This window comes from Medicago truncatula, chromosome 6, assembly GCF_003473485.1.
Source record: "Medicago truncatula cultivar Jemalong A17 chromosome 6, MtrunA17r5.0-ANR, whole genome shotgun sequence".
In the NCBI taxonomy this organism is placed as follows: domain Eukaryota; kingdom Viridiplantae; phylum Streptophyta; class Magnoliopsida; order Fabales; family Fabaceae; genus Medicago; species Medicago truncatula.
The window spans coordinates 21,928,219-21,954,477 of record NC_053047.1 but is presented as its reverse complement, the minus strand read 5'-3'; the positions used below and the strand labels follow the sequence as shown (position 1 = coordinate 21,954,477).

General features: G+C 39.3%; 1 protein-coding gene across 1 annotated transcript; it reads left to right on the top strand.

Annotated features, from left to right (window-relative positions):
* Positions 1–3,205: 3,205 nt before the first annotated feature.
* LOC120576040 (CCHC-type zinc finger protein CG3800-like) lies at positions 3,206–4,212 on the top strand. The gene is made up of 3 exons (XM_039827001.1): positions 3,206–3,343; positions 3,431–3,779; positions 4,205–4,212. The coding sequence occupies exons 1-3, from the start codon at positions 3,206–3,208 to the stop codon at positions 4,210–4,212; spliced, it is 495 nt and encodes a 164-aa protein (XP_039682935.1).
* The last annotated feature ends 22,047 nt before the right edge of the window (positions 4,213–26,259 follow it).

Genomic DNA, 26,259 nt, shown 5'->3' with positions numbered 1-26,259 from the left:
ACACTCCAATGCATCCAACCTGCACCTTAAGCAAAGAAGATACTGGAACTGTAGTAGACCAGAAGCTTTACAGAGGTATGATTGGTTCTCTGTTATACCTCACTGCATCTAGACCTGATATTTTATTCAGTGTATGCTTGTGTGCAAGATTTCAATTAGATTTCAACTAATCTTGGACTCCTGTATAGGAAATCCCTAGATTATAAGTTGATTGGATTCTGTGATGCTGATTATGCTGGTGACAGGATTGAAAGAAAATCAACCAGTGGAAATTGTCAATTCCTGGGAGAGAATCTGATATCCTAGGCAAGCAAAAGACAAGCAACTATTGCTATGTCTACAGCAGAAGCAGAATACATTTCAGCTGCAAGTTGTTGCACACAACTACTTTGGATGAAACATCAGTTGGAAGATTATCAGATTAATGCTAACAGTATTCCCATCTTTTGTGATAATACTGCTGCTATTTGTTTGTCTAAGAATCCAATTCTACATTCTAGAGCCAAGCATATTGAGATCAAACACCATTTTATCAGAGACTATGTTCAAAAAGGAATTTTAGATATACAATTCATTGATACTGAATATCAATGGGCTGATATATTTACAAAACCTTTATCTGTTGAAAGATTTGATTTTTTTAAGAAAAATTTGAACATGCACTTTGTGTCTGATTGAAAATTTGTTTGCCTCTGAATAAGAAGTTTGGTTCTGAAGTCCATTCAGAAGCATCTGGTCCATCAGAAGCTCTTAACTGAGGTTCTGAGGAAAATGTGCTTCTGAAGATGACGTCAGCACTAAAACTTCAGAAGCAGTATTCTTTGCTTCTGAATAGCTGGCTAGTGGGATCGTTTGCAGTTACTTTTTTGTAACAGCTGTCCCATTACCCAAAGGTTAGTTTTCTGAAAAGTTTCTGACGTGGTCTATTTATACTGGAGTATAACAAAAAGGGCAATGATGTTTTATATGCTTTTAAACATACTAACACGCGCCCCCAATTTGTCATTAATGCTATGTTTGTTTGTCTCATTTGAATTGCAAACGTTTTTGTTAAAAACACTTAAACAAACACACACTACTCACTTCACAACTCACACTCTCATTTCACTTCAAACCTTCTCTGCTAAGAAACTCCAAAAACCCTAGAAACCCTTTTCTTCTTCAATCAATCTTATGGCTTCTTCAAGTTCTGCACCTGGTTCATCATCAAACATGCAACAAGAAGAGGCTCCTGCCTACGTGATTAAAGGAAGAACCATGTCCTTGGAGGAATGGGATTTGAAGATTCAATCAGAAAATCCAGTGGATTTTATTTCTTTGGCCGCTCACAACTGTGATATTGGAAGTTTCTATGAAGCGCAAGGCTTGGGAAGCTACTTCAATTTTCTGAACGGTCCAACATATCAAACTTTGGTACGACATTTCTGGGTTAGAGCCAGTATCTATGATAGAGATGCTGTTAAGATTGAAGAAGATGAAAAAGTTCTTCTCAATCCAGAACTCAAGGGAAAATCCAGAAAGGAAATGGGCTTGGAACCATTTACTAAAACTCAGATACGATCAAGCATCATGGGGATTCCTGTATGGATCAATGAGGATGTGATTGCTTTCGTCCTCAGAACACCAGCAGAAGGAGATTATAAAGTTGGAATCACTAAGCCCAAAGATAGCCCCTGGAATGATGTTGTGAATAAAACACTCTACAACAAGGTCAAGGACTTCGCCTATGTAGATATGAATGCCAAGACCAAAGTGATGCTGAAAATTCAAAATGACAACCTACTACCAAAAGGTGGTGGTAGTGATCAACCATCTCTGGAACACAAAATCCTCTTATTATGATATGGTATTGATTATGCATGAGGTGATGAATTATTGGTGTGATTGCATAAATGCAAATAAATATTGGTGATGATTTTGGTGATGATGGGCGACGGCCTAAATATTGGTGATGACCGGTACCGCATGCATATAGGTGTTGTGTCCAGGATCATATCATGAGGTGACATGAGTCCTAGTTGTGAAATTACTTGATGTACTTGTGGTTGTAAGTGATTAATGGTGATGTTGTATTTGATGGATTGTTGTGTCAAGTCACGATTAACTATGTGAGTTGATAAACTCATGAAATTGGTGAAATTGTGAATGATGATTATTGATGATGATGTGTTCGTTGAATATATGTCGATGAGACTTGGATTATGGTGATAATGTATGTATGGATTTTATCTATTTTTGATTCATTATACGATATTGGATTATGCTATTCCTGCTTATCTGTGTTATGGATTATGTTGATGTAATACTCACCCCTAGTGGTTTTTAACCGTCTACTTGCCTGTATGGGTGAGTAGACGTTGTGTAGGAATAGTAGCTTGGTGAGTTCCTGATGTTGGTGGATAGTGGGAGCTTTCTCCACTATCAGGTCTTAGAGTAGAGTCAGCTCTGATCTAGGGTTTTGTTGTTAGCTCTAGATCTTGTTGTTTTATTTTTATATTTTGAGATTTTTTCCATGTGTCGGACTTGGAGAGTTTTATGTTTATGTATTTTGAGATCACATGACATGTATGCACGTTGTATATGAATTTTGTGTCCGCTGCGACTGATGAGATTATGTATGCATGCATGTTAGTTTCCGATCTTTGGTTTTCGTTTTGGTGAAAGTAGCGTCTATTTCTTAAATATATGAATTATTCGCATGTTTAATTGCTTTAATAGAAATAGGGCGTTACAAGTTGGTATCAGAGCCGTGGTCGGTCGTGTCTAGACTAATGCTTGTTGTATTTCCCTGTTATGTGCGAATGGTAGCATAGTACCTTCGACATTTGCTTTGTTGGGTTGTTTTCTTATCAGTAAGTTGGTTGTGTAGAGCTGAGATGGCAGGTGGTAGAGACGATGCGGCAATTGCGGAAGCTTTAGCGACTATGGCACAAGTTTTGGCCCAGGCAAATGAGAATGCAGTGGCTAATCGGAGGAATGAGGGTGAGGCCAAAGAGAGGAGGCTTGATAGGTTCTTGAGGAACAATCCACCGACTTTCAAAGGGAGGTTCGATCTAGAGGGAGCACAGACTTGGGTGCAGGGTATGGAGCGGATTTTCCGAGCTATGGTTACGGGAGATGACCATAAGGTCAGACTAGCAACTCATATGCTAGGTGAGAAGGCGGAGCACTGGTGGTTGAGTTTCTGAATCTGAAACAAGGAAGCATGTCTGTAGCCGAGTATGCGGCGAAGTTTCAGGAGCTGTCTAGGTTTTGTCCCTACATCAATCTTGAGGATGCTATGGTTTCGAAGCGTGTGAAGTTTGAGAGTGGACTTGGGCCGGATATCTATCAGTACATGTGTGTTCAAGAGATCCGAGACTTTGATACTTTGGTGCATAAGTGTCGTATGTTTGATGATGCTGGGAAAGTTAAGTCTGATTATTATAAGGCACATAAGGATAAGAGAGGAAAGAGTCATGGATTTGGAAAGCCGTATAACAAGGATAAGGGAAAGAAGAGAGAATCTGGTGGAGACTCTAAGGCGAGTTTGGAGGATGTCAGATTCTTCAAGTGTGGGACTTTGGGTCATTATGCTAATGATTGCAAGAAGGGTGATAAATGTTTCAGGTGTGGACAAGCAGGTCACAAGTCGGCTGATTGCAAGAAGGAGATCACTTGTTATAATTGTGGAGAGAAGGGCCATATTAGTACCAAGTGTACCAAGCCGAATAAGGTAACGGGAAAAGTGTTTGCTTTGAATTCAGAGGAGGTGGAGCAACCGCATAATCTTATCCGAGGTATGTGTTTTATCAATAGTACTCCTTTGATTGCAATTATTGATACTGGTGCTACTCATTCTTTTATCTCGGTTAGTTGTGTTGAACGTTTGAAATTGGTTGTAACTCCTTTGTTGTAGGGAATGGTTATTGACACCCTGCCTAGCGGTTCGGTGACTACTTCTTTTATGTGTGCTAAATGTCCTGTTAATTTTGGTAATGCTGATTTTGAGTTGGATCTTGTTTGCCTTCCGTTGAAGCATATGGATGTGAGTTTTGGTATGGATTGGTTGTTAGCTTTTGGGGCTAGCATTAATTGTTTGACTAAGAGTGTAACTTTTTCTAAGCCGGTAGAAGAGTTAGATAAGAGGTTCTTGACCGCGGAGCAAGTGAAGAAGTCTCTAGATGGTGAAGCTTTTGTGTTCATGATGTTTGCATCCTTGAAGGAAAGTAATGAGAAAGGAATTGGTGAATTGCCCGTTGGGCAAGAATTTCCTGAAGTTTTTCCGGATGATATTACCGAGTTACCGCCGGAGAGGGAAGTTGAGTTTGCAATTGATTTGGTACCAGGAACGAGACCTATTTCGATTACGCCGTATCGGATGTCTGCATCAGAGTTGGGTGAATTGAAGAAACAGTTAGAAGAGTTGCTTGAGAAACAGTTTATTAGACCAAGTATTTCACCGTGGAGAGCTCCAGTGTTGTTGGTTAAGAAGAAAGATGGAAGTATGAGGTTGTGTGTGGATTATCGGCAGTTGAACAAGGTGACGATTAAGAATCGGTATCCACTTCCAAGGATTGATGATTTGATGGACCAGCTGGTTGGTGCAGAGGTGTTTAGTAAGATTGATTTAAGATCAAGATATCATCAGATTAGAGTGAAAGCGGAAGATATATCCAAAACCGCGTTTCGAACGAGGTATGAACACTATGAGTATTCTGTGATGCCATTTGGAGTATCTAATGCGCCAGGTGTCTTTATGGAATACATAAATAGAATATTTCATTCTTATCTGGACCGTTTTGTGGTGGTGTTTATAGATGATATTTTGGTGTATTCGAAGTCGGAGGAGGAGCATGCTGAGCATTTGAGGATTGTGTTGCAAGTATTGAAAGAGAACCAGTTGTGTGCAAAGTTATCTAAGTGTGAGTTTTGGTCGAAGGAAGTGAGTTTCCTTGGTCATTTGATTTCTAAGGGTGGTATTTATGTGGATCCTTCTAAGGTTGATGCAGTGTTGCAGTGGGAATCTCCTAAGTCTGTTTTTTAGGTTAGAAGCTTTCTTGGTTTGGCAGGTTACTATCGGAGGTTCATTGAGGGATTCTCTAAGTTGGCGTTGCCATTGACGCAATTAACTCGGAAAGGACAAGCTTATGTTTGGGATGCCAAGTGTGAGAAGAGTTTCCAAGAGTTGAAGAAGAGGTTGACTTCAGCTCCAGTGTTGATTTTGCCGAATCCGAAAGAATCGTTTGTTGTGTATTGTGATGCTTCTAAGATGGGTCTTGGTCGTGTGCTTAAGCAGAACCGTCAGGTTGTGGCTTATGCTTCGAGGCAGTTGAAAGTGCATGAGAAGAATTATCCAACTCATGATTTGGAATTGGCGGCCGTTGTGTATGCATTGAAGATTTGAAGACATTATCTGTATGGTTCTAAATTTGAGGTGTTCAGTGACCACAAGAGTTTGAAGTACTTGTTCGATCAGAAAGAGTTGAATATGAGGCAAAGAAGATGGTTGGAATATCTTAAGGACTTTGATTTTCAGTTGAGTTATCATCCCGGGAAGGCTAATGTTGTTGCTGATGCTTTGAGTAGAAAGACTTTGCATATGTCTGCTTTGATGGTTAAAGAGTTGGAATTGATTGAGCAGTTTCGAGACTTGAGTTTGGTTAGTGAGTTGACACCGGATGGTGTGAGGTTGGGTATGTTGAAGTTGACAAGCAATATTTTGGAAGAGATTAAGAATGGTCAGAAGGAAGATTTGGAACTTGTGAACCGAGTGACGTTGGTTAATCAAGGTAAAGGTGGAGACTTTAGATTGGATGAGAATGATGTTTTAATGTTTCGTGATCGAGTTTGTGTGCCAGATGTTCTTGAGCTTTATAGGCAGATTTTGGACGAAGGTCATAGAAGTAGTTTGAGTATTCATCCAGGAGCGACTAAGATGTATCAAGATTTGAAGAGGTTGTTTTGGTGGCCTGGAATGAAGAAGGAAATTGCTGAGTTTGTTTATGCTTGTTTGGTTTGTCAGAAATCGAAGATTGAATAACAGAGACCGTCGGGTTTGATGCAACCGTTGTTTGTGCCAGAGTGGAAGTGGGATAGTATTTCTATGGACTTTGTTGGGGGGTTGCCGAAGACTGTTAAGGTTTTTGATTCGATTTGGGTGATTGTGGATCGTTTGACGAAGTCGGCACATTTTGTTCCTATCAAGACGGGTATGACTGTAGCGAGGTTGGCTAAGATCTACATTGAGCAGATAGTGAGGTTGCATGGTATTCCTTCTAGTATTGTGTCGGATCGGGATCCGAGATTTACTTCTAAGTTTTGGGAGAGTTTGCAAGCTGCTTTGGGAACTAAGTTCAGATTGAGTTCTGCTTACCATCCTCATACCGATGGGCAAACGGAGAGGACTATTCAGAGTTTGGAGGATTTGTTGAGAGCTTGTGTGTTGGAGCAAGGTGTTAATTGGGTCGAATGTTTACCGTTGATTGAGTTTACCTACAACAACAGTTTTCATTCTAGTATCGGTATGGCACCGTTTGAGGCTTTGTATGGTCAGAGGTGTAGGACACCATTGTGTTGGTTTGAATCCGGAGAGAGAGCCTTGTTAGGACCGGAAGTTGTGCAAGAGACTACGGAAAAGGTTAAAATGATCCAAGAGAAGATGAAAGCGTCTCAGAGTAGACAGAAGAGTTATCATGATAAGAGGAGAAAGGATATTGAGTTTCAGGTTGGTGATCATGTGTTGTTGAGAGTGAACCCTGTGACCGGTGTTGGTCGTGCTTTGAAGTGTAGGAAGTTGACTCCTCGTTTTATTGGGCCGTTTGATGTCATTGAGAGGGTTAGAGTTGTAGCGTATCGGATTACGTTACCACCGTCCTTGTCGAATCTTCATAATGGGTTTCATGTGTCTCAGTTGAGGAAGTATGTGCATGATGCGTCTCATGTGATTCAAGTGGATGAGTTGGAAGTAAGAGATAATTTGACCGTTGAGACTTGGCCGGTTAGGATTGAGGATCGTGAGATGAAGCGTTTCTGTGGCAAAGAGATTGTTTTGGTCAAGGTGATTTGGATTGGACCAACTGGTGAGAGTGCCACTTGGGAACCGGAGAGTAGGATGAAGGTTTCGTATCTGGAGTTGTTTCCTTCAAGTAATTTTCGAGGGCGAAAATTCTTTTTAGGGGGGAGAGTTGTAACAGCCCAATTTTTAGCTAGATTTATTTTAATTACTTTTATTATGTGTTTTATGTGTGTTTCTGTGTGATTATTCATCATTGGGTGCATTTTCATGGGTTTCCGTGTTAGAAGGGTATTTTAGTCATTTTAGACTTAGGGGTATTTTGGTCATTTTGTGAGAACGGGTAAAATGGTAATTTTGGTGGAATTACTTTTAGTGATTAGTGAGAATAGTTATTTCATTAAGTTACTATAGTAAATTGAGATTTTACCGTTGGTGATGTTTTACCATTATTTATGTTTTACCGTTGTGTGTGAAGAAACTTTGCGAGTTGAATAGAAATGGGTTAAGCCCACTAGAATTTAATTTAAGCCCATTAAGGAAGATACCATATGAGTTGTCTTAGAAAATATAATTCATTTCATTTCATAAGATATTTCTAGAGAGATAAAGAGAGAGAGAGTGGTGAAGAGAAGATAAGGATTTGGAGTGAAGAGCGTGAAGAATCAAATTGGGGTAAGCTTAGGAGCTAAATTGAAGCCAAAGTTTGGATTAATCATTATCTAAGATAAGGGGGTTAGTCTTCATCATAATCATGTTCAATTATTGCAACTTCTCCTTTGTTGTATGAAACGGGTTGATTGCAATGAATTGATAATTGTTGTTAAATTTCGTGCTATTGTTTTGGTGATAAGTTTGAGTATGTTAATTGAATGATAAATGAATTGTTGGTGATGAAATAACATGTTCATAATGTATGAAAATGGGTAGTTGTGAAATTATGCTTAATTGATGAATCATGACATGTTTTGTTGAATTGAGGTGAGAATCAAGTTTCAATTGATGTTGTTGTTGCTGAGACATGTTGTTGTTATGATTTATGGCTTGGGTGTTCATATATCATGATTGTTGGTGAGAAATAAGATGTTGGTTGTTTTGCAAAAATGGGTCAAATGGTGTTTTATTTAAAATGATGTTTGATTCAAGTGGTTATAAGGAATTAAGTGTCTTTTCATGTTTAGAAATGTTTATACAGACTGTGGAATCCAATTTGGGCATTGGGAAGTCAAAATTCGGGATTCCCACTGCAACACTGCATCAACCTTAGAAGGATCCACAGAAATACCACCCTTAGAAATCACGTGACCAAGGAAACTCACTTCCTTCAACCAAAACTCACACTTAAATAACTTAGCACATAACTGGTTCTCTTTCAAGACTTGCAACACAATCCTCAAATGCTCATTATGCTCTTCCTCAGACTTCGAATACACCAAAATATCATCTATGAACACCACCACAAAACGGTCCAGATAAGGATGAAATATTCTATTCATGTATTCCATAAAGACACCTGGCGCATTAGACACTCCAAATGGCATCAAAGAATACTCATAGTGTCCATACCTTGTTCGGAATGCGGTTTTGGATATATCTTCCGCCTTCACTCTAATCTGATGATATCCTGATCTCAAATCAATCTTACTGAACACCTCTGAACCAACCAGTTGATCCATCAAATCATCAATCCTTGGAAGTGGATACCGATTCTTAATCGTCACTTTGTTCAAGTGCCGATAATCCACACACAACCTCATGCTTCCATCTTTCTTCTTAACCAACAACACTAGAGCACCCCACGGCGAAACACTTGGTCTAATAAACTGCTTCTCAAATAACTCTTCTAACTGTTTCTTCAATTCACCCAACTCTGATGCAGACATCCGATACGGCGCAATCAAAATAGGACTCGTTCCTGGTACCAAATCAATTGTAAACTCAACTTCCCTCTCCGGCGGTAACTCGGTAACATCACTTGGAAAAACTTCAGGAAACTCTTGCACTACCGGCAAATCACTAGCTCCTTTCTCACCGCTAACCTTCAATGATGCAAACATCATAAACACACAAGCTTCACCGTCTAAAAATTTCTTCACTTGTTCCGCGTTCAAGAACTTCCTATCTAACTCTTCTACCGGCTTAGAAAAAGTCACACTCTTAGTCAAACAATTAATGCTAACCCCAAAAGCTAACAATCAATCCATACCAAAAATCACATCCATATGCTTCAACGGAAGACAAACAAGATCCAACTCAAAATCAACATGAACCTTAACACAAAACACAACCAAAAGAGCCTTCGCAGCCAAAGATACCTTCCCTTGCCAGACTAACACAACAAAGCAAATGCCGAAGGTACTATGCTACCATTCGCACATAACAGGGAAAAACAACAAGCATTAGTCCAGACAAGACTGACCACGGCTCTGATACCAACTTGTAACACCCTATTTCTATTAAAGCAATAAAACATGCAAATAATAATAATATTCAAGAAATAGTCGCTACTTTCACAAATCAAAGGAAATCAAAATCGAATCAACGGTCAACATGCATGTATATAAAACCTCATTAGTCGCAGCGGATACAAAATTCTTATACATCAAGCATACATGTCAAACGATCTCAAAAAATGCATAAGCATAAAAATCTCCAAGTCCGACAAGTGAACAAATCTCAAAACACGAATAAATCCAACAAAAGATCTAGAGCTATCATAAAAAATACCTAGATCAGAGCCGACTCTACTCTAAGACCCGATAGTGGAGAAAGCTCCCACTATTCCTGCACAACGTCTACTTACCCATACAGGCAAGCAGGCGGACAAACCACTGGGGTGAGTATTACATCAACATAATTCAAATAATCAATTAAGCAGGAATAATTAAATTCAGGTAACATGTAATGGATCAAGAGTAGATAGTTTCCAAAAATTCATTCTTACCATAATTCAAATCTCTTAGATATGTGTTTAACAAACATAATATCATCAATAGTCATTCATTCAACAATCTTACCAATTCACAAGTTCCTCAATTCATATAGTCAATAATGACACAATTCATCAATCAATCAAATGTAATCATCACAATTACTCATTCACAACCACAATGTACATCAACTACATTCACAACTAGGACTCATGCCATAACATGATATGATCCTAGACACACCCTATATGCATGCGGTACCGGTCTCACCAATATTTAGGCCGTCGCCCCTGATGCCGATAGAACATCATAATCTCACCATTTGGATATATAAAAATATCCGTCTCCATCTATCATGTATGCATGAACATACGACTCAACAACAATGCATATGTTCACACAACAATTCACCATATTCTCACCAATATTACTTGCATAAATGGAGTCACACCAATTCATCATTTCTCGACATATATGAACTCACCAACAATTCACAACATCATATATATATTCACCCACCATATCATAATAAACAATGTATATGGATTCACCAATATCATCACCTTCACATAATTTCACATTAATTTCATGATTTGCTCACATTCCAAGTAAAGAGGAAAATACGTCACCTTAAGATAAACATCACATTCGACACTCAACTATCAATCAAATACTTCCATATAGTCATACAAAACTAATTATGAAAGATTTATAAGGTGATTGGCTTTAAAGGATATTTTCATCAATGTTCGTCTCTCTTGACATTTTACAAGAATCTTCCATTTTAAAAACCAAAATCAAATAAAACTCAAGGAAACCAATCACTACCATTTTCAGTAATCATATAATCTCTATTCTATCTTAATCCCATTCCTTTTCCTTGAAGATCCCATTTTCCGGAAAAGTCAACGTTCTTGAGCAATTTTCAAAGTTAAGTTTTGATTTCACAAACCAAGTCCAAATTTCATTCAAGGAGATGTTCTAGTAGGATTAAGTATGAGACTAATGATTATACAAGTTAAAAGAAGTGTTTTAAGAAGTTCGGATTGACCCTAGGAAGTTCGAAACAAAAATCAAAAGGTGCTGAAACTAGGCACGTTCGCTTACCCGTTCACTTAGCGTTCGCTTAAGCGAACTCAAGTCAGTAGCTTCTGGGCTGTTCGCTTAAGCGAACAGTCATCAGACAGCAACTTTGCAGCGTCGCTTGTATCGTCGCTTAAGCGACCATTCAAAATTCTGTAGAAAAATGTTACGGGTTTCACCCCTTTTTCACCCAAAACTCCCAATTTTGATCTCCCAATGCCCAAACATGTTTCCAAAGATTGTTTATAGGTCAAATAACTCACAAGGACACTCAAAAACACGTTGAACATGAAAATCAATCTCACTTTTAGCCAATTCATCAAATCAACCCATTTACATAAAACACCAGCAACAATTCAAATTCTCATCATCAATTCATGTATATGCATACCCAAGCCATGATTCATAAACAACAACATCAATTAACAACAACAACATCAATTGAACATGGTTCTCATCATAATTCAACAACATAGCAAAATTCACCAATTGAGCACAATTTTCACAACTTCACATTTTTACATAATTGAACCTGTAATTTCACCAACAATCATACAATTATCACCAATTCATGCATACAAACATAACATCACAGTTAGAGCACGAATTTAGCAACAATTATCCATTTATTCAATTCAACCCATATTCATACAACAAATGAGAAATTGCAATAAATGAACATGATTATGATGAAGACTAACCCCCCTTACCTTAGATAATGATTAATCCAAACTTAGGCTTCATTTTAGCTCCTAGATTCACCTCAATTCTTGATTCTTCAAGTTTCTCCTTCTCCAACCCTTGTTCTTCTCTTCTCCACTTTCTCTCTCTACCTCTCTCTAGGAAAATATCTTATGAAATGAAATGAATGATATTTTCCTAAGAAAACTCCTTAGGTATGACCCTTAATGGGCTTAACCTAATTTTTAGTTGGCTTAACCTATTTCTATTCAAACCAAAAATATTTCTACACTTGAAACGATATTTAACTAATAACGGTGAAATGTCACTAACGGTCACTAAACGGTAAAATCTCAATTTACTCTAGTAACTTAATGAAATAACTATTCTCACTAATCACTAAAAGTAATCCCCACCAAAATTATAATTTAACCCGTTCTCACAAAATGACCAAAATACCCTTCTAACACGGAAACCCATGAAAATGCACCCAATGATGAATAGTTATACACAAACGCATATAAACACATAATAAAATTAATTAAAATAAATCTAGCTAAAAATCGGGCTGTTACACTTAAGCGACCGGGTTCCAGAAGTTGCTATGTTGTTCGCTTACACGTTCGCTTAAGCGAACAGTCATAGTTCTGCAGAAAAATATTACGGGTTTTAACCCCTTTTCACCCAAAATCCCCAATTTTGATCTCCCTATGCCCAAATGTGTTTCCAGAGTTTGTTTACAGGTCAATATAACTAAAATGGTTCACAAAAACACAACAAACATGAAAACAATTGACATTTGAACATAATTCACCAATTTTACAAAACCATCATTCACAACTCATTTCTCATCAACAATTCATGAATTATGAACACTCAAGCCATGAATCATCAACAACAATATCACTTAGCAGCAACAACATCAATTGAACATGATTCTTATCACAATCCAATAACAACATAACATAATTAAACAATTTGAGCATAATTCAACATATATCACTTTCTCATACTTTGAACATAAAATATCACCAACAACAATTCAATTATCAACAACTTCATGCATTCAAACATATCATCATAATTAGAGCACGAATTTTGACAATTATGAACAACAAATCATTTACTCAATTAAGCACTTATTCATACAACGATTGAAAAATTACATTAAAATGATTATAATTGAATTCTAACCCCCTTACCTTAATTATCACCAATTCCTAGCCCAAGCTTCACTTTAACTCCTAGGATCTCTACCAATTCTTGAATCTTCAAGCTTCTTCTTCTCTAACCCTTTTTCCTCTTCTCCTTCACTTTCTCTCTCTACCTCTCTCAAAATATCTTATGTAATGAAAATTGAAGGATATTTTGTCATAAGACAAGGCTTATATAGGCTATTCCTCTAATAGGCCTAACCCTAATACCTTAGTGGACTTAACCCACTCAACCACAATTCTAAAATGTTTCTACACTCTTAACGGTAAAATACTAATAACGATCACTTAACGGTAAAATACGAACAACGGTCACTTAAAACTCTAAAAATAATCCTCACTAAAAATTACTAATTTACTCTTACACCCAAAATGACCAAAATACCCCTGAGTTCAAAATGACTAAATTACCGTTCTAACACGAAAACCCATTAAAATGCACCCAATGATAAATAATCACACACAAGCACATATAAACACATAATAAAACTATTAAAAATAAATTTGGCGAAAATCAGGTTGTTATAGAATCCACTACCTAAATTGAAGTCCTTTGTGCAGGCTCTTGTTTCTGCGCCTGTTATTGACAGTTCCGTACCACTACCGAAACCAATCATTCGTTGCGAAACTCTTTCCATCCCAATCTCCTAGGATACTTACTCAAAGGGAGTTGAGGTCTGCAAACGTAATATCCGAGGCAGACTTATTCTGAGCAAGGGCGATAAACCCTACGGAACTGCCCCAAGAATATTGGCTGGAAAGAACTTTAAAGGAAATTGCAAATGCCGTTGGAACACCGCTGCTTGTTGACTCAGCCACACAAAATCGCGTCTTGGACATTATGCGCGCATTTTGGTGGATATGGACCTTTGAAAACATATTTTCAATGACGTACTGGTTGAGAGGGAAGGCTATTCGTTTACCATTGAAATTAGATATGAGAGTTTGCCACTGTTTTGCACCCACTGTCGTAATATTGGCCACCACATCACTAATTGTCGGTGGCTGCAACCAGCTAAGGATACTCATGCGATTAATAAAAAGAAGAAGAGTGCAGTACCACATAAGCAACAGGAGGAAACATGGCAGTCTAAGGATAATCCTGACGGTATTGCTTCGTCTAAAGCTTTTCAAGCGTCGGAGGTCAATAACGCTGACACTGCCTGTACAACACTGCAACCGGATGCTATTCCGCTACAACTACACCTAGAAGTAACACCCAGACAAGAGGAAGAGGCTGAGGATGTTACTCCGATTTCTCAAGCCGAAATTGAAACTGAGCCAACAGCTATTCCGTTGAAAATAGAGTTTGAAGCCACATCCAGACAAGTGGAAGAGGTTGGGGATGTTTCCATTCCGGTGTCTCAAGTCGAATTGCAAACAGATTTGCAAATGCACAAAGAACCTACGGCCATGACCTTTACTTATGAAAATGTTAACTCAGCCATTCACTATGATAAGCTGCCTTAAACATCTGCTCATGTACTTGAGGAAATCAATACCACAGACATTGAATCACAACATGATAATGCAAAGGGTGGCACTGCCGCACCACTTCAGCACTCCTCTTTTGATGTTATGGCTTTTGAACATTCAGCACAAGCACAATCCAAACTGATTGAGATAGCAAATACTACACGCGAGGATGATACTGACGTGAATGTTGCACCTGCGCGTGTTTGTTATTTTCCACACTGTTATACCCTGATTTTGGACCTAAAAATGCTCATTCAAATTTATTTTCTACTACTGATAATTGTCAATTTACTGTTGTTTTACTCTGAACCTTTACTTTGTTTCATCTGCACCTTTTACTGTCTCTGTCTCAAAGTATTTTCAATTGTGATTTTGTATGTGATTTTCTTGCATAAAACCATCCAAAGTGTCCTTTCTTGTGTTACAAGTCATTAAAAAAAGTCTCTCTGAATCATTGCTTTGTTTTCTTGCACTTTAATTCAAATATTTGTAAAAATCATACAAGAAGGGTATTTTGGTCATTTCCTGCAGTGGAACCCATTTTAGTCCCTGTGATTGTCTCTGAGTCTTTTCAACTTGTTTTATAAATCATTGTTGAGTTTTTGTTAAAAAAAAATCATTTCAAAAATTGCATCTGAGTCAGTTTGAGTCAGTTTAGTCCCTTGGGGCATTTTGGTCTTTTCCCATCAGAATTTCGACAGAGAGGTATTTTAAAATACCTCATTTTTGTAATTGGTTCATTTTAGTCCTTTTGTTGATTTTATTTTAGATTTCACTTTACGTTTTGTCCAATTTACAAATTTCTAGTCCAATTTTATTTTTATTGCATTTGGGTCCCTGAGACAGTTTCTAAAATTGCATTTTGGTCCCATTTTTTTTTAAATTGCATTTTTTTGTTTTTTTTTTACAATTGCAGATTAGTCCTTCAAGTTTATTATTTTGCAGAAAGGTCCCAAGTCACAAATTGTACAAGGCCGAGCCATTTCAAGTTCAAGTGCAGGTGTCACCATTTCACTGGTCCAAAGGCACACTTGGCAGCTTATAAACAGTGCACAGTGTCAGAAGAAAAAAGGATCCCATTCATTACATGCCACATCACAAACAGAGAAGAATCTTCTCTCTCTTGTCAGTTAGGATCAAAAACAGAAAATTCACCAAGAACACAAGAACAAGTTCAAACCCTAAATTTTCCAGAACCAAATCCATCAACAAATTCGTCAATTCTCATAGATTCATTGATGAATCTTCATCACTGAATTGACTCCTCTGCAATTCAAGGCACGAATTCCTCACCGGAGGCGAGGAACTCCAGCACCGATCACAGAGTCAGAGAAAGGAGAAGAAGAAGGAAAGAAATGGAGAAATTGAACCGGTAAAGAAGAAGAAATCAAATCCGTGAAAGAATCACCAATTTCTTTTCGGTTCCGAGCACCAAATCATCAAACAGAACGAGAATCAAGTGTTTCCGAAGAATCTTGCTCGAAATCTCCGATTAAAACCTCAAAATTTCTTTTTTCTTCCTTTTCTTTCAAAACACATCAACACAGACAAATCAACGTAGATCTTGGAGTTTCTAAACAGTTTCATTCAAAAAAGTAAAAAACCTAAAATTTTCTTCGAAAAACCGTAAAGCTTTTTCTAGATCTACGTTGATTTAAGCCTTGCCTGCAAATTTCAGTGGTGGATTCATACTCAGGATTAGAAGGCGAGTGAATTGAAGTAGTTTTGGTCGAATTCTGGAATTTTTGAACGTCGGAATCTGCAGATCTCGCCGGAGAAGATGAAGATTCCGGCGGACCTTGAAGGTTCCGGCCAGATCTTCATCCTCTTCGGCCGGCTTTCTCAGAAACTGGCGAGGGAGGGAGAAGAGAGAAGTGAGAGCTTCTCTCACTAGAATTAGTGAAGAGAGAGAGAGGGAAGTGAAAATTGAAACTGGACCGGTCCCTCCACATTTTATAAGCAACCGAACCGGACCGGTCCAGCTTTGGTTCACCATCCTTTGATCTTGACCGTTAGATCTAGGGTTTGATCCTCTGGATCAATCCTGTGGTTCCTGTGCGGCCGGACCCCTTAGGCTTCGGCTTCGGCCTGTTTCTTTTGGTTTTTTTTTGCGTTTTTACTTTTTTTTCATGCTATGCACACCCCTGTTTCTTGCTATGTGGACCTCCTGCTTGCTTTATTTTTTTCCATAAAATTCCTAAAAAATTTCTATGTGTTTCTTGATACATTTTTGATATTTTTTAGGATATTTTTGCATGTTAAGAAATTGATAAAATGTGTGTGTTAGTTCTTGATTTTTTTTCTCTTTTTAAGTTGATTCTTGGGAATTTTTGCCACATTTTTGTTCATAATATTTTGATATATGATATGAGTCATTGATATGCAATTTTGTGATGAATATGCCTCTGATCATGTGTTTGTTTTACTGTTTTAGATGTGATTTTTTAGTTTCTTGTGTTTCAAGTAATGTGTTTCCTTTTACGTTTCGGCTATTGTCGTCATTTTCACCGTTTGATCTCATATTCAATTGCTTACTTTTTCTTACCATTTATGCCTTATTCTACTAATCATTCTATTTCATGTTTCATCCATTTCATAAGCACTTTATCTTCATTTTTTGTAGTTTAGGCATTTTATCTTTCAATTTCTATGTCAAATGGACATGTAATTTTAGGTAGTTTAATTTCCTTTTAATTCCTTACAAGACCATAGCATGTAAACTAGGGAAATGTAAAGGACAATGGACTCTTTATAGTGATGTACACCGACACAAGCACCAACACGCACACACGTTGTATGTTTACCGTTTTAGATGTATGTTTAGGAGACGCGATGCTTAGAAAATGTTCATTTTTCAAAGCAAATTAATTCCATCACTCAAATCTTTCCTAATAAACCTTGGAGTCAAAACTCCATTGTATTTTCCTTTATTTTCTGAATCAAATTCAAATGAATCTTAATTTCTACTTAGACATTTTTTCGTTAATAATTGAACCAACAATTCACTATCTTTTCCTCCATGCCTTTACGGCCTCTTTCTCTTCTTCAAAACCATTTTCAAAAACTAAAATCAATTGAAACACACCAAAAATACTTTTGGAAGAGAACTACATGGAATTTTGATCCCTTAAAAGGGTATGTAGGCAAGAGGTCAAAACCTCTCCAAGTCCAATAAAATGAAATCTCATACACTTTCTTTCCAAATCCTTAACCTAAATAAACTCTCTTTTTCAATAAATAAGCATAAAAGTAAAGCGTAGACATAAAGCTAGGAAAGCGGTTCCTATAGAATACTATAGTCGTTACGGGTACTTAACACCTTCCCGTAACGAAAACGACCCCCGAACTTAGAGTTTCTAAGGGTTTTCTCAATTTTACCCTTCCCAAGAAAAAATAGAGAATATCAAAGATTGAAAGGTTCAAGCCTAATTAATGACTTGATACCCCAAAATCGGGATAACAGAAATGGCGACTTCACTGGGGAGTATTTGTAGCGGGTCACACCTAGTTTTTCCGTTTTATTGTTACTCTTTACCTTATTGTTTATACATGTGAATATTTGTTTGTTTTCATTTAACGTGTGGGGTGAGAATATCAAAGTCCTATACCCGGGCTGAGTGAACTTATGAATAGGTAGAGATATAATTGACAATTCGATCCGAGGGTTGCCTCGTGTATTGGGTTATGCGATCAATCTCACATAGCTGAGGCATTTTGAAGGTGATATTGTCGGCGTGTGTTGTCATGCTTAGGCACTTTGCTTTCAATCTTTCAACGACGCTATGAACCATAGTTACCAAACCCATCCTTGGCCTTTTTAGGACGTAGTGCGGTGGCTAAATTGAGTGTTGTCTCAAGTTTTAGTCGTCACGCGATACTACACTCAAACTAGACCTTCTTGCGAATAATCATGGAACGGACGTTGTCCTGTGCTACCATGATATACGTAAGAGAGGTTGCAGTTTGGGAACTTTATTAAAACCTTGGTTACTATTATCCAAAGCCTTAGTTTTACCGGACACCGTGTCCACCCGTGGCCCCATGATTTTGAGTCTCAACCCACCTTGTTGTCCCCATAATTGAAAAACAATCATGCATACATGCATTCATGCATAATTTTTTTTCATGCATTCATCGAAGGACTAGGCAAATTAAAAACTTTGTAAACATTACAGGTATGAAGAAGACTAAATCCTACAAGTTCAAGGAGGTTGATTTGGTTAGTTTGAGAGAATTGGCACTCAAGGTTAAGAATCAAACACGTTTCCGACTCCGATATGGTGGTTTGCTTACTATTCTCCGGACCAATGTTGAAGAGAAGCTAGTGCACACTCTAGTGCAATTCTATGACCCGAGTTTCCGTTGCTTCACTTTCCCGGATTTCCAGTTAGTCCCTACTCTTGAGGCTTATTCCTACTTGTTAGATTCACCTATAGCTGAGAAGACGCCTTTCACCGGTCCCGGGACTTCTCTTACTCCTTTGGTTATTGCTAAAGACCTCTATCTCAAGACTTCCGATGTCTCCAATCATCTTACTACCAAGTCTCACATCCGAGGGTTCACTTCAAAGTATCTACTTGAGCGGGCTAATCTCAAAACCACTTGTCAAGACACACTCGAGGCTATTCTTGCATTACTTATCTATGGGCTCATTCTCTTTCCGAATCTCGACAACTTTGTGGATATGAATGCTATTAAGATCTTCCATTCCAAGAATCCGGTTCCTACTTTGCTAGCTGACACATACCATGCTATCCATGACCGAACTCTCAAAGGTCGTGGGTACATCCTTTGCTACGTACCTCTCCTATATAGGTGGTTTATTTCTCACCTTCCGAGTTCTTTCCATGACAACTCGGAGAATTGGTCTTACTCACAGCGGATTATGGCCCTCACTCCTAATGAGGTGGTCTGGCTCACTCCCGCCGCTCAGGTTAAGGAAATCATTACCAGTTGTGGGGATTTTCTCAATGTACCTCTTCTTGGTACCCGTGGGGGAATCAACTACAATCCTGAACTTGCTATGAGACAGTTTGGGTTCCCAATGAAGGCAAAGCCCATTAATCTTGCTACATCTCCAGAATTCTTCTACTATTCGAATGCCCCCACCGGACAAAGGGAGGCTTTCATAGACGCTTGGTCCAAAGTTCGTAGGAAGAATGTGAAACATTTGGGTGTGAGATCCGATATTGCTCGTGAGGCCTATACTCAGTGGGTAATAGATCGAGCTGAAGAGATTGGTATGCCCTACCCTGTTATGAGATATGTGTCTGCATCTGCTCCATCTATACCTTTACCTCTACCTCTAACAACTCAGGGGATGTATCAGGAGCATCTAGCCATGAAGAGTCGTGAGAAGCAGATGTGGAAAGCCCGATACAATGAAGCTGAGAATCTAATCATGACTTTGGATGGTAAGGATGAGCAAAAAACTCATGAAAACCTGATGTTGAAAAAGGAGTTGGCTAAGGTCCGGAGGGAACTTGAAGAAAAAGATGAGTTGCTTATGCGGGACTCCAAGAGAGCTAGAGGACGACATGATTTCTACGCTAGATACTGTGGTTCAGATTCAGAGTCCGAGTCCGAGGGAAAGGATGGAGGAACTTGCTAAAGAACTCCGTCGTGAAATCAAAGCTTACCGAGGGAACGGGGACCCTGTTAAGACTCATGATCTCTGCTTGGTACCAAAGGTGGACATCCCCAAGAAGTTCAAGGTTCCAGAGTTCGACCGATACAATAGGCTGACTTGTCCCCAGAACCACATTATCAAGTATGTCCGAAAGATGGGTAACTACTCAAACAATGATTCGCTCATGATTCACTGCTTCCAAGATAGCTTAATGGAAGACGCTGCAGAATGGTACACCAGCTTGAGCAAAGATGACGTTCATACCTTTGATGAATTGGCTGCTGCTTTTAAAAACCACTATGGGTTTAATACTAGGTTGAAACCAAACAAGGAATTTCTCAGATCCCTCTCCCAAAAGAAAGATGAAAGCTTCCGCGAGTATGCACAGAGATGGAGGGGGGCAGCTGCCCGCATCACTCCCTTTCTTGACGAAGAGGAGATGACTCAGACATTCCTGAAAACTATGAAAAAGGATTATGTCGAAAGAATGATCATTGCTGCTCCAAATAACTTCTCTGAGATGGTCACCATGGGGACTCGCCTAGAAGAAGCTGTCAGAGAAGGCATTATTGTATTCGAGAAAGTTGAATCCTTCGCAAATGCATCAAAGAGGTACGGTAACGGTCATCATAAGAAGAAAGAAACAGAAGTAGGGATGGTATCTGCCGGAGCCGGTCAATCCATGGCTACTGTTGCCCCTATTAATGCTGCCAAGTTACCTCCGTCGTACCCGTATGCGCAATACTCTCAGCATCCTTTCTTTCCACCATTATATCATCAGTATCCTCTACCATCGGGTCAACCTCAGGTACCCGTTAACGCCATCGTTCAGCAAATGCAACAATAGCCACTAGCTCAACAACAACAGCAGCAACAAGCTAGACCTACCTTTCCTCCGATACCAATGCTATATGCCGAGTTACTCCCGACTCCACTTCTCAGAGGGCACTGCACAACCAGACAGGGCAAGCCTCCACCTGATCTGTTGCCTCCCAGGTTCCGTTCTGACCTCAAGTGTGATTTCCATCAAGGTGCTATGGGTCATGATGTTGAAGGATGCTACGCTTTGAAGTACATTGTAAAAAAGCTCATAGACCAAGGAAAATTGACCTTTGAGAATAACGTCCCTCATGTCCTCGACAATCCTCTTCCGAATCACGCTGCTGTGAACATGATTGAGGTATATGAGGAAGCTCCCAGACTTGACGTTCGTAACATTGCAACTCCTCTGGTGCCACTACACATCAAGCTATGCCAAGCCTCTTTGTTTGACCATGATCATGCTAGTTGCCCAGAATGCTTCCGTAATCCTTTGGGTTGCTACGTTGTTCAAAATGACATCCAGAGCTTGATGAACGACAATTATTTGACTGTCAGCGATGTCTGTGTGATTGTGCCAGTCTTTCATGATCTGCCCGTTAAGAGCATGCCTTCGAAAGAGAATGTTGAGCCTCCAGTGATAAGGCTGCCCGGACCAGTACCTTATACTTCAGAAAAGGCTATCCCTTACAAGTACAATGCTACCATGATTGAGAACGGAGTAGAGGTGCCTCTGGCATCCTTGGCCATGGTGAGCAACATCGCCGAAGGAACTACAGCAGCGCTGAGAAGCGGAAGGGTCCGTCCACCGTTGTTCCAAAAGAAAGCAGCTACACCTACCACCCCACCCATTGACAAAGCAACTATGACCGATGTTTCTCCTGTTACTAAGGATGTGAGCCGACCAAGCCAGTCTATAGAGGATTCCAATCTGGATGAGATCTTGAGGATAATCAAGAGAAGTGACTACAAGATTGTAGACCAGCTGCTGCAAACCCCGTCAAAGATATCCGTCCTGTCACTACTCCTAAGTTCCGAAGCCCATAGGAATACTCTGTTAAAAGTGTTGGAACAAGCTTATGTTGATCATGAGGTCACCGTGGATCGATTCGGCGACATAGTAGGGAACATTACTGCTTGCAATAACCTGTGGTTCAGTGAGGATGAGCTGCCTGAAGCAGGAAAATATCACAATCTGGCTTTACATATCTCTGTGAATTGCAAGTCTGACATGCTATCAAACGTGTTGGTGGACACTGGCTCATCCCTGAATGTGATGCCTAAATTGACTCTAGATCAGTTAAGCTATCGAGAGACTCCTCTGAGAAGAAGTACTTTTCTGGTAAAAGCCTTTGATGGATCCCGTAAGAATGTTCTTGGGGAGATAGTTCTGCCAATGACTATCGGTCCTGAAACCTTTCTGATCACGTTCCAGGTCATGGACATCAATGCTTCTTATAGCTGTCTCCTGGGAAAACCATGGATACATGATGCTGGCGCAGTAACCTCTACCCTGCACCAGAAATTGAAGTTTGTAAAGAATGGGAAGCTTGTTACAGTCCATGGAGAAGAGGCATATTTGGTTAGCCAACTGTCATCTTTCTCTTGCCTAAGAAGGTTGGGGCTGCTATGGCTTCTTTAAAAGACGCTCAGAAGGCTGTTCAAGAAGGACAGGCTGTCGGCCGGGGCAAGTTAATACAACTCCACGAGAATAAGCACAAAGAAGGTCTCGGGTTTTCCCCAACATCAGGTGTCTCCAGAGGAACTTTCCATAGTGCTGGGTTTGTCAATGCAATTACTGAAGAGGCGACTGGATTTGGTCCTAGGCCTGTGTTTGTTATACCAGGAGCCATTGCGAGAGATTGGGATGCCATCGACATTCCTTCAATCATGCATGTTTCCGAGTGATATTTTCTGCCCAAAGCGAAAGTGATATTTTCTGTAAGGGCATGATTGTTTCGGCATTCCCGTTATCAATAAAAATCGTCGTTTCTTTCACGGCTTTTATTTTTATTTATTTTTTTTTTTTTAGTGCCTTTTCCTTGGAAATAATGGTAATGCCAGAAAAAACCAAAACATCTGTATTTCCTTATTGATTTCAAAAAATCTGCATAAAAACCTCTTTCTAAAATCATCCAACCATTTTACGCAGATTGAGCCATAGTAAACCCGTTAGGCACAGTAACCCTACGTTTCCTCTAAATTTTGAATTCCCGGTGTATGAAGCCGAAGATGAGGAAGGTGATGATATACCATATGAGATCACTCGACTGCTCGAGCAAGAAAGGAAAGCCATTCAGCCTCACTAGGAAGAGATTGAGCTTATCAACCTAGGTACCGAAGAGAACAAGCGAGAGATCAAGGTCGGTGCTGCTCTAGAGGAAGGGGTTAAAAGGAAGATCTTCCAGCTCCTCCGAGAATACCCAGATATTTTTGCATGGTCGTATGAAGGTATGCCAGGTCTAGATCCTAAGATTGTGGAACATCGGATCCCAACAAAGCCTGAATGTCCTCCCGTCAGGCAGAAATTGAGAAGGACTCATCCAGATATGGCTCTCAAGATTAAGAGTGAGGTTCAAAAGCAGATTGATGCGGGTTTTCTCATGACAGTCGAGTATCCTGAATGGGTTGCCAATATTGTACCTGTGCCAAAGTCCGGATGTGTGTTGACTTCAGAGACCTGAACAAAGCCAGTCCAACAGACAACTTCCCATTACCCCATATTGATGTGCTTGTTGACAATACTGCTCAGTCCAAGGTGTTCTCCTTCATGGATGGCTTCTCCGGTTACAATCAGATCAAAATGTCCCCTGAAGATAGAGAAAAGACGTCTTTTATCACCCCATGGGGTACTTTCTGCTACAAAGTGATGCCGTTCGGCCTAATAAATGCTGGTGCTACCTACCAAAGAGGAATGACTACTCTGTTTCATGACATGATTCACAAAGAAGTCGAAGTATATGTGGACGATATGATTGTGAAGTCAAAAGATGAGGAGCAACATGTCGAATACTTGACAAAAATGTTCGAAAGGTTGAGAAAGTACAAGCTTCGATTGAACCCTAAAAAATGTAAGTTCGGCGTCAGATCTGGAAAGTTACTAGGCTTCATTGTCAGCCAAAAGGGCATTGAAGTCGACCCTGATAAAGTCCGGGCCATCCGAGAAATGCCAGCCCCGCAGACCGAGAAACAAGTCAGAGGTTTCCTCGGGCGATTGAATTACATCTCCCGATTCATATCTCACATGACCGCAACCTGCGGGCCGATCTTCAAGCTACTCAGGAAGAATCAGCCTATTGTATGGAACGATGAATGCCAAGGAGCTTTTGATAGCATCAAGAATTACCTGCTGGAACCACCTATCCTTGTCCCACCCGTGGAAGGAAGGCCTTTGATTATGTATTTGTCAGTGTTTGATGAATCCGTGGGATGCGTACTTGGTCAACAAGATGAGACTGGAAAGAAAGAACATGTTATCTACTATCTGAGCAAGAAGTTCACCGACTGTGAAACTCGGTATACGATGCTTGAAAAGACTTGTTGTGCTCTGACCTGGGCCGCCAAACGCCTGCGTCATTATTTGGTGAATCATACAACTTGGTTGATATCCAGAATGGATCCGATAAAGTATATCTTCGAGAAACCTGCTGTTACTAGGAAGATTGGACGCTGGCAGATGCTCTTGTCTGAATATGGCATTGTGTTCAAGGCTCAAAAAGCAATCAAAGGTAGCATTATTCTTGCCGATCATCTTGCCTACCAACCTCTTGATGATTACCAACCAATTAAGTTCGATTTCCCCGATGAAGAGATCATGTATTTGAAATCGAAAGACTGCGAAGAACCGTTGATTGGTGAAGGTCCAGATCCCAATAGCAAGTGGGGATTAGTCTTTGATGGTGCTGTCAATGCTTATGTTAAAGGAATCGGGGCAATCGTTGTATCCCCGCAGGGGTACCATAATCCTTTTACCGCCCGGATTTTGTTCGAATGTACAAATAATATGGCCGAATACGAAGCATGTATCTTTGGGATCGAGGAAGCAATTGACATGAGAATCAAACACCTCGACATCTATGGAGATTCGGCACTTGTCATCAACCAGATAAAGGGTGAATGGGAGACCCACCATGCCAAGCTGATTCCTTACCGTGATTACGAGAGACGTTTGCTGACATATTTTACAAAGGTCAAATTGCACCATATCCCTTGAAGGTTCCAGCCAGATCTTCATCCTCTCCGGCCAGCTTTCTCAGAAACCGGCGAGGGAGGGAGAAGAGAGAAGTGAGAGCTTCGCTCACTAGAATTAGTGAAGAGAGAGAGAGAGGGAAGTGAAAAATGAAACTGGACCGGTCCCTCCACATTTTATAAGCAACCAAACCGGACCGGTCCAGCTTTGGTTCACCATCCTTTGATCTTGACCGTTAGATCTAGGGTTTGATCCTCTGGATCAATCCTGTGGTTCCTGTACGGCCGGACCCCTTAGGCTTGGGCTTGGGCCTATATCTTTTGATTTTTTTTTGCGTTTTTACTTTTTTTTCATGCTATGCACACCCCTGTTTCTTGCTATGTGGACCTCCTGCTTGCTTTATTTTTTTCCATAAAATTCCTAAAAAATTTCTATGTGTTTCTTGATACATTTTTGATATTTTTGTGATATTTTTGCATGTTAAGAAATTGATAAAATGTGTGTGTTAGTTCTTGATTTTTTTTCTCTTTTTAAGTTGATTCTTGGGAATTTTTGCCACATTTTTGTTCATAATATTTTGATATATGATATGAGTCATTGATATGCAATTTTGTGATGAATATGCCTCTGATTATGTGTTTGTTTTACTGTTTTAGATGTGATTTTTTAGTTTCTTGTGTTTCAAGTAATGTGTTTCCTTTTACGTTTCGGCTATTGTCGTCATTTTCACCGTTTTATCTCATATTCAATTGCTTACTTTTTCTTACCATTTATGCCTTATTCTACTAATCATTCTATTTCATGTTTCATCCATTTCATAAGCACCTTATCACTTTATCTTCATTTTTTGTAGTTTAGGCATTTTATCTTTCAATTTCTATGTCAAATGGACATGTAATTTTAGGTAGTTTCATTTCCTTTTAATTCCTTACAAGACCATAGCATGTAAACTAGGGAAACGTAAAGGGCAATGGACTCTTTATAGTGATGTACACCGACACAAGCACCGACACGCACACACGTTGTATGTTTACCGTTTTAGATGTATGTTTAGGAGACGCGATGCTTAGAAAATGTTCATTTTTCAAAGCAAATTAATTCCATCACTCAAATCTTTCCTAATAAACCTTGGAGTCAAAACTCCATTGTATTTTCCTTTATTTTCTTAATCAAATTCAAATAAATCTTAATTTCTACTTAGACATTTTTTCGTTAATAATTGAACCAACAATTCACTATCTTTT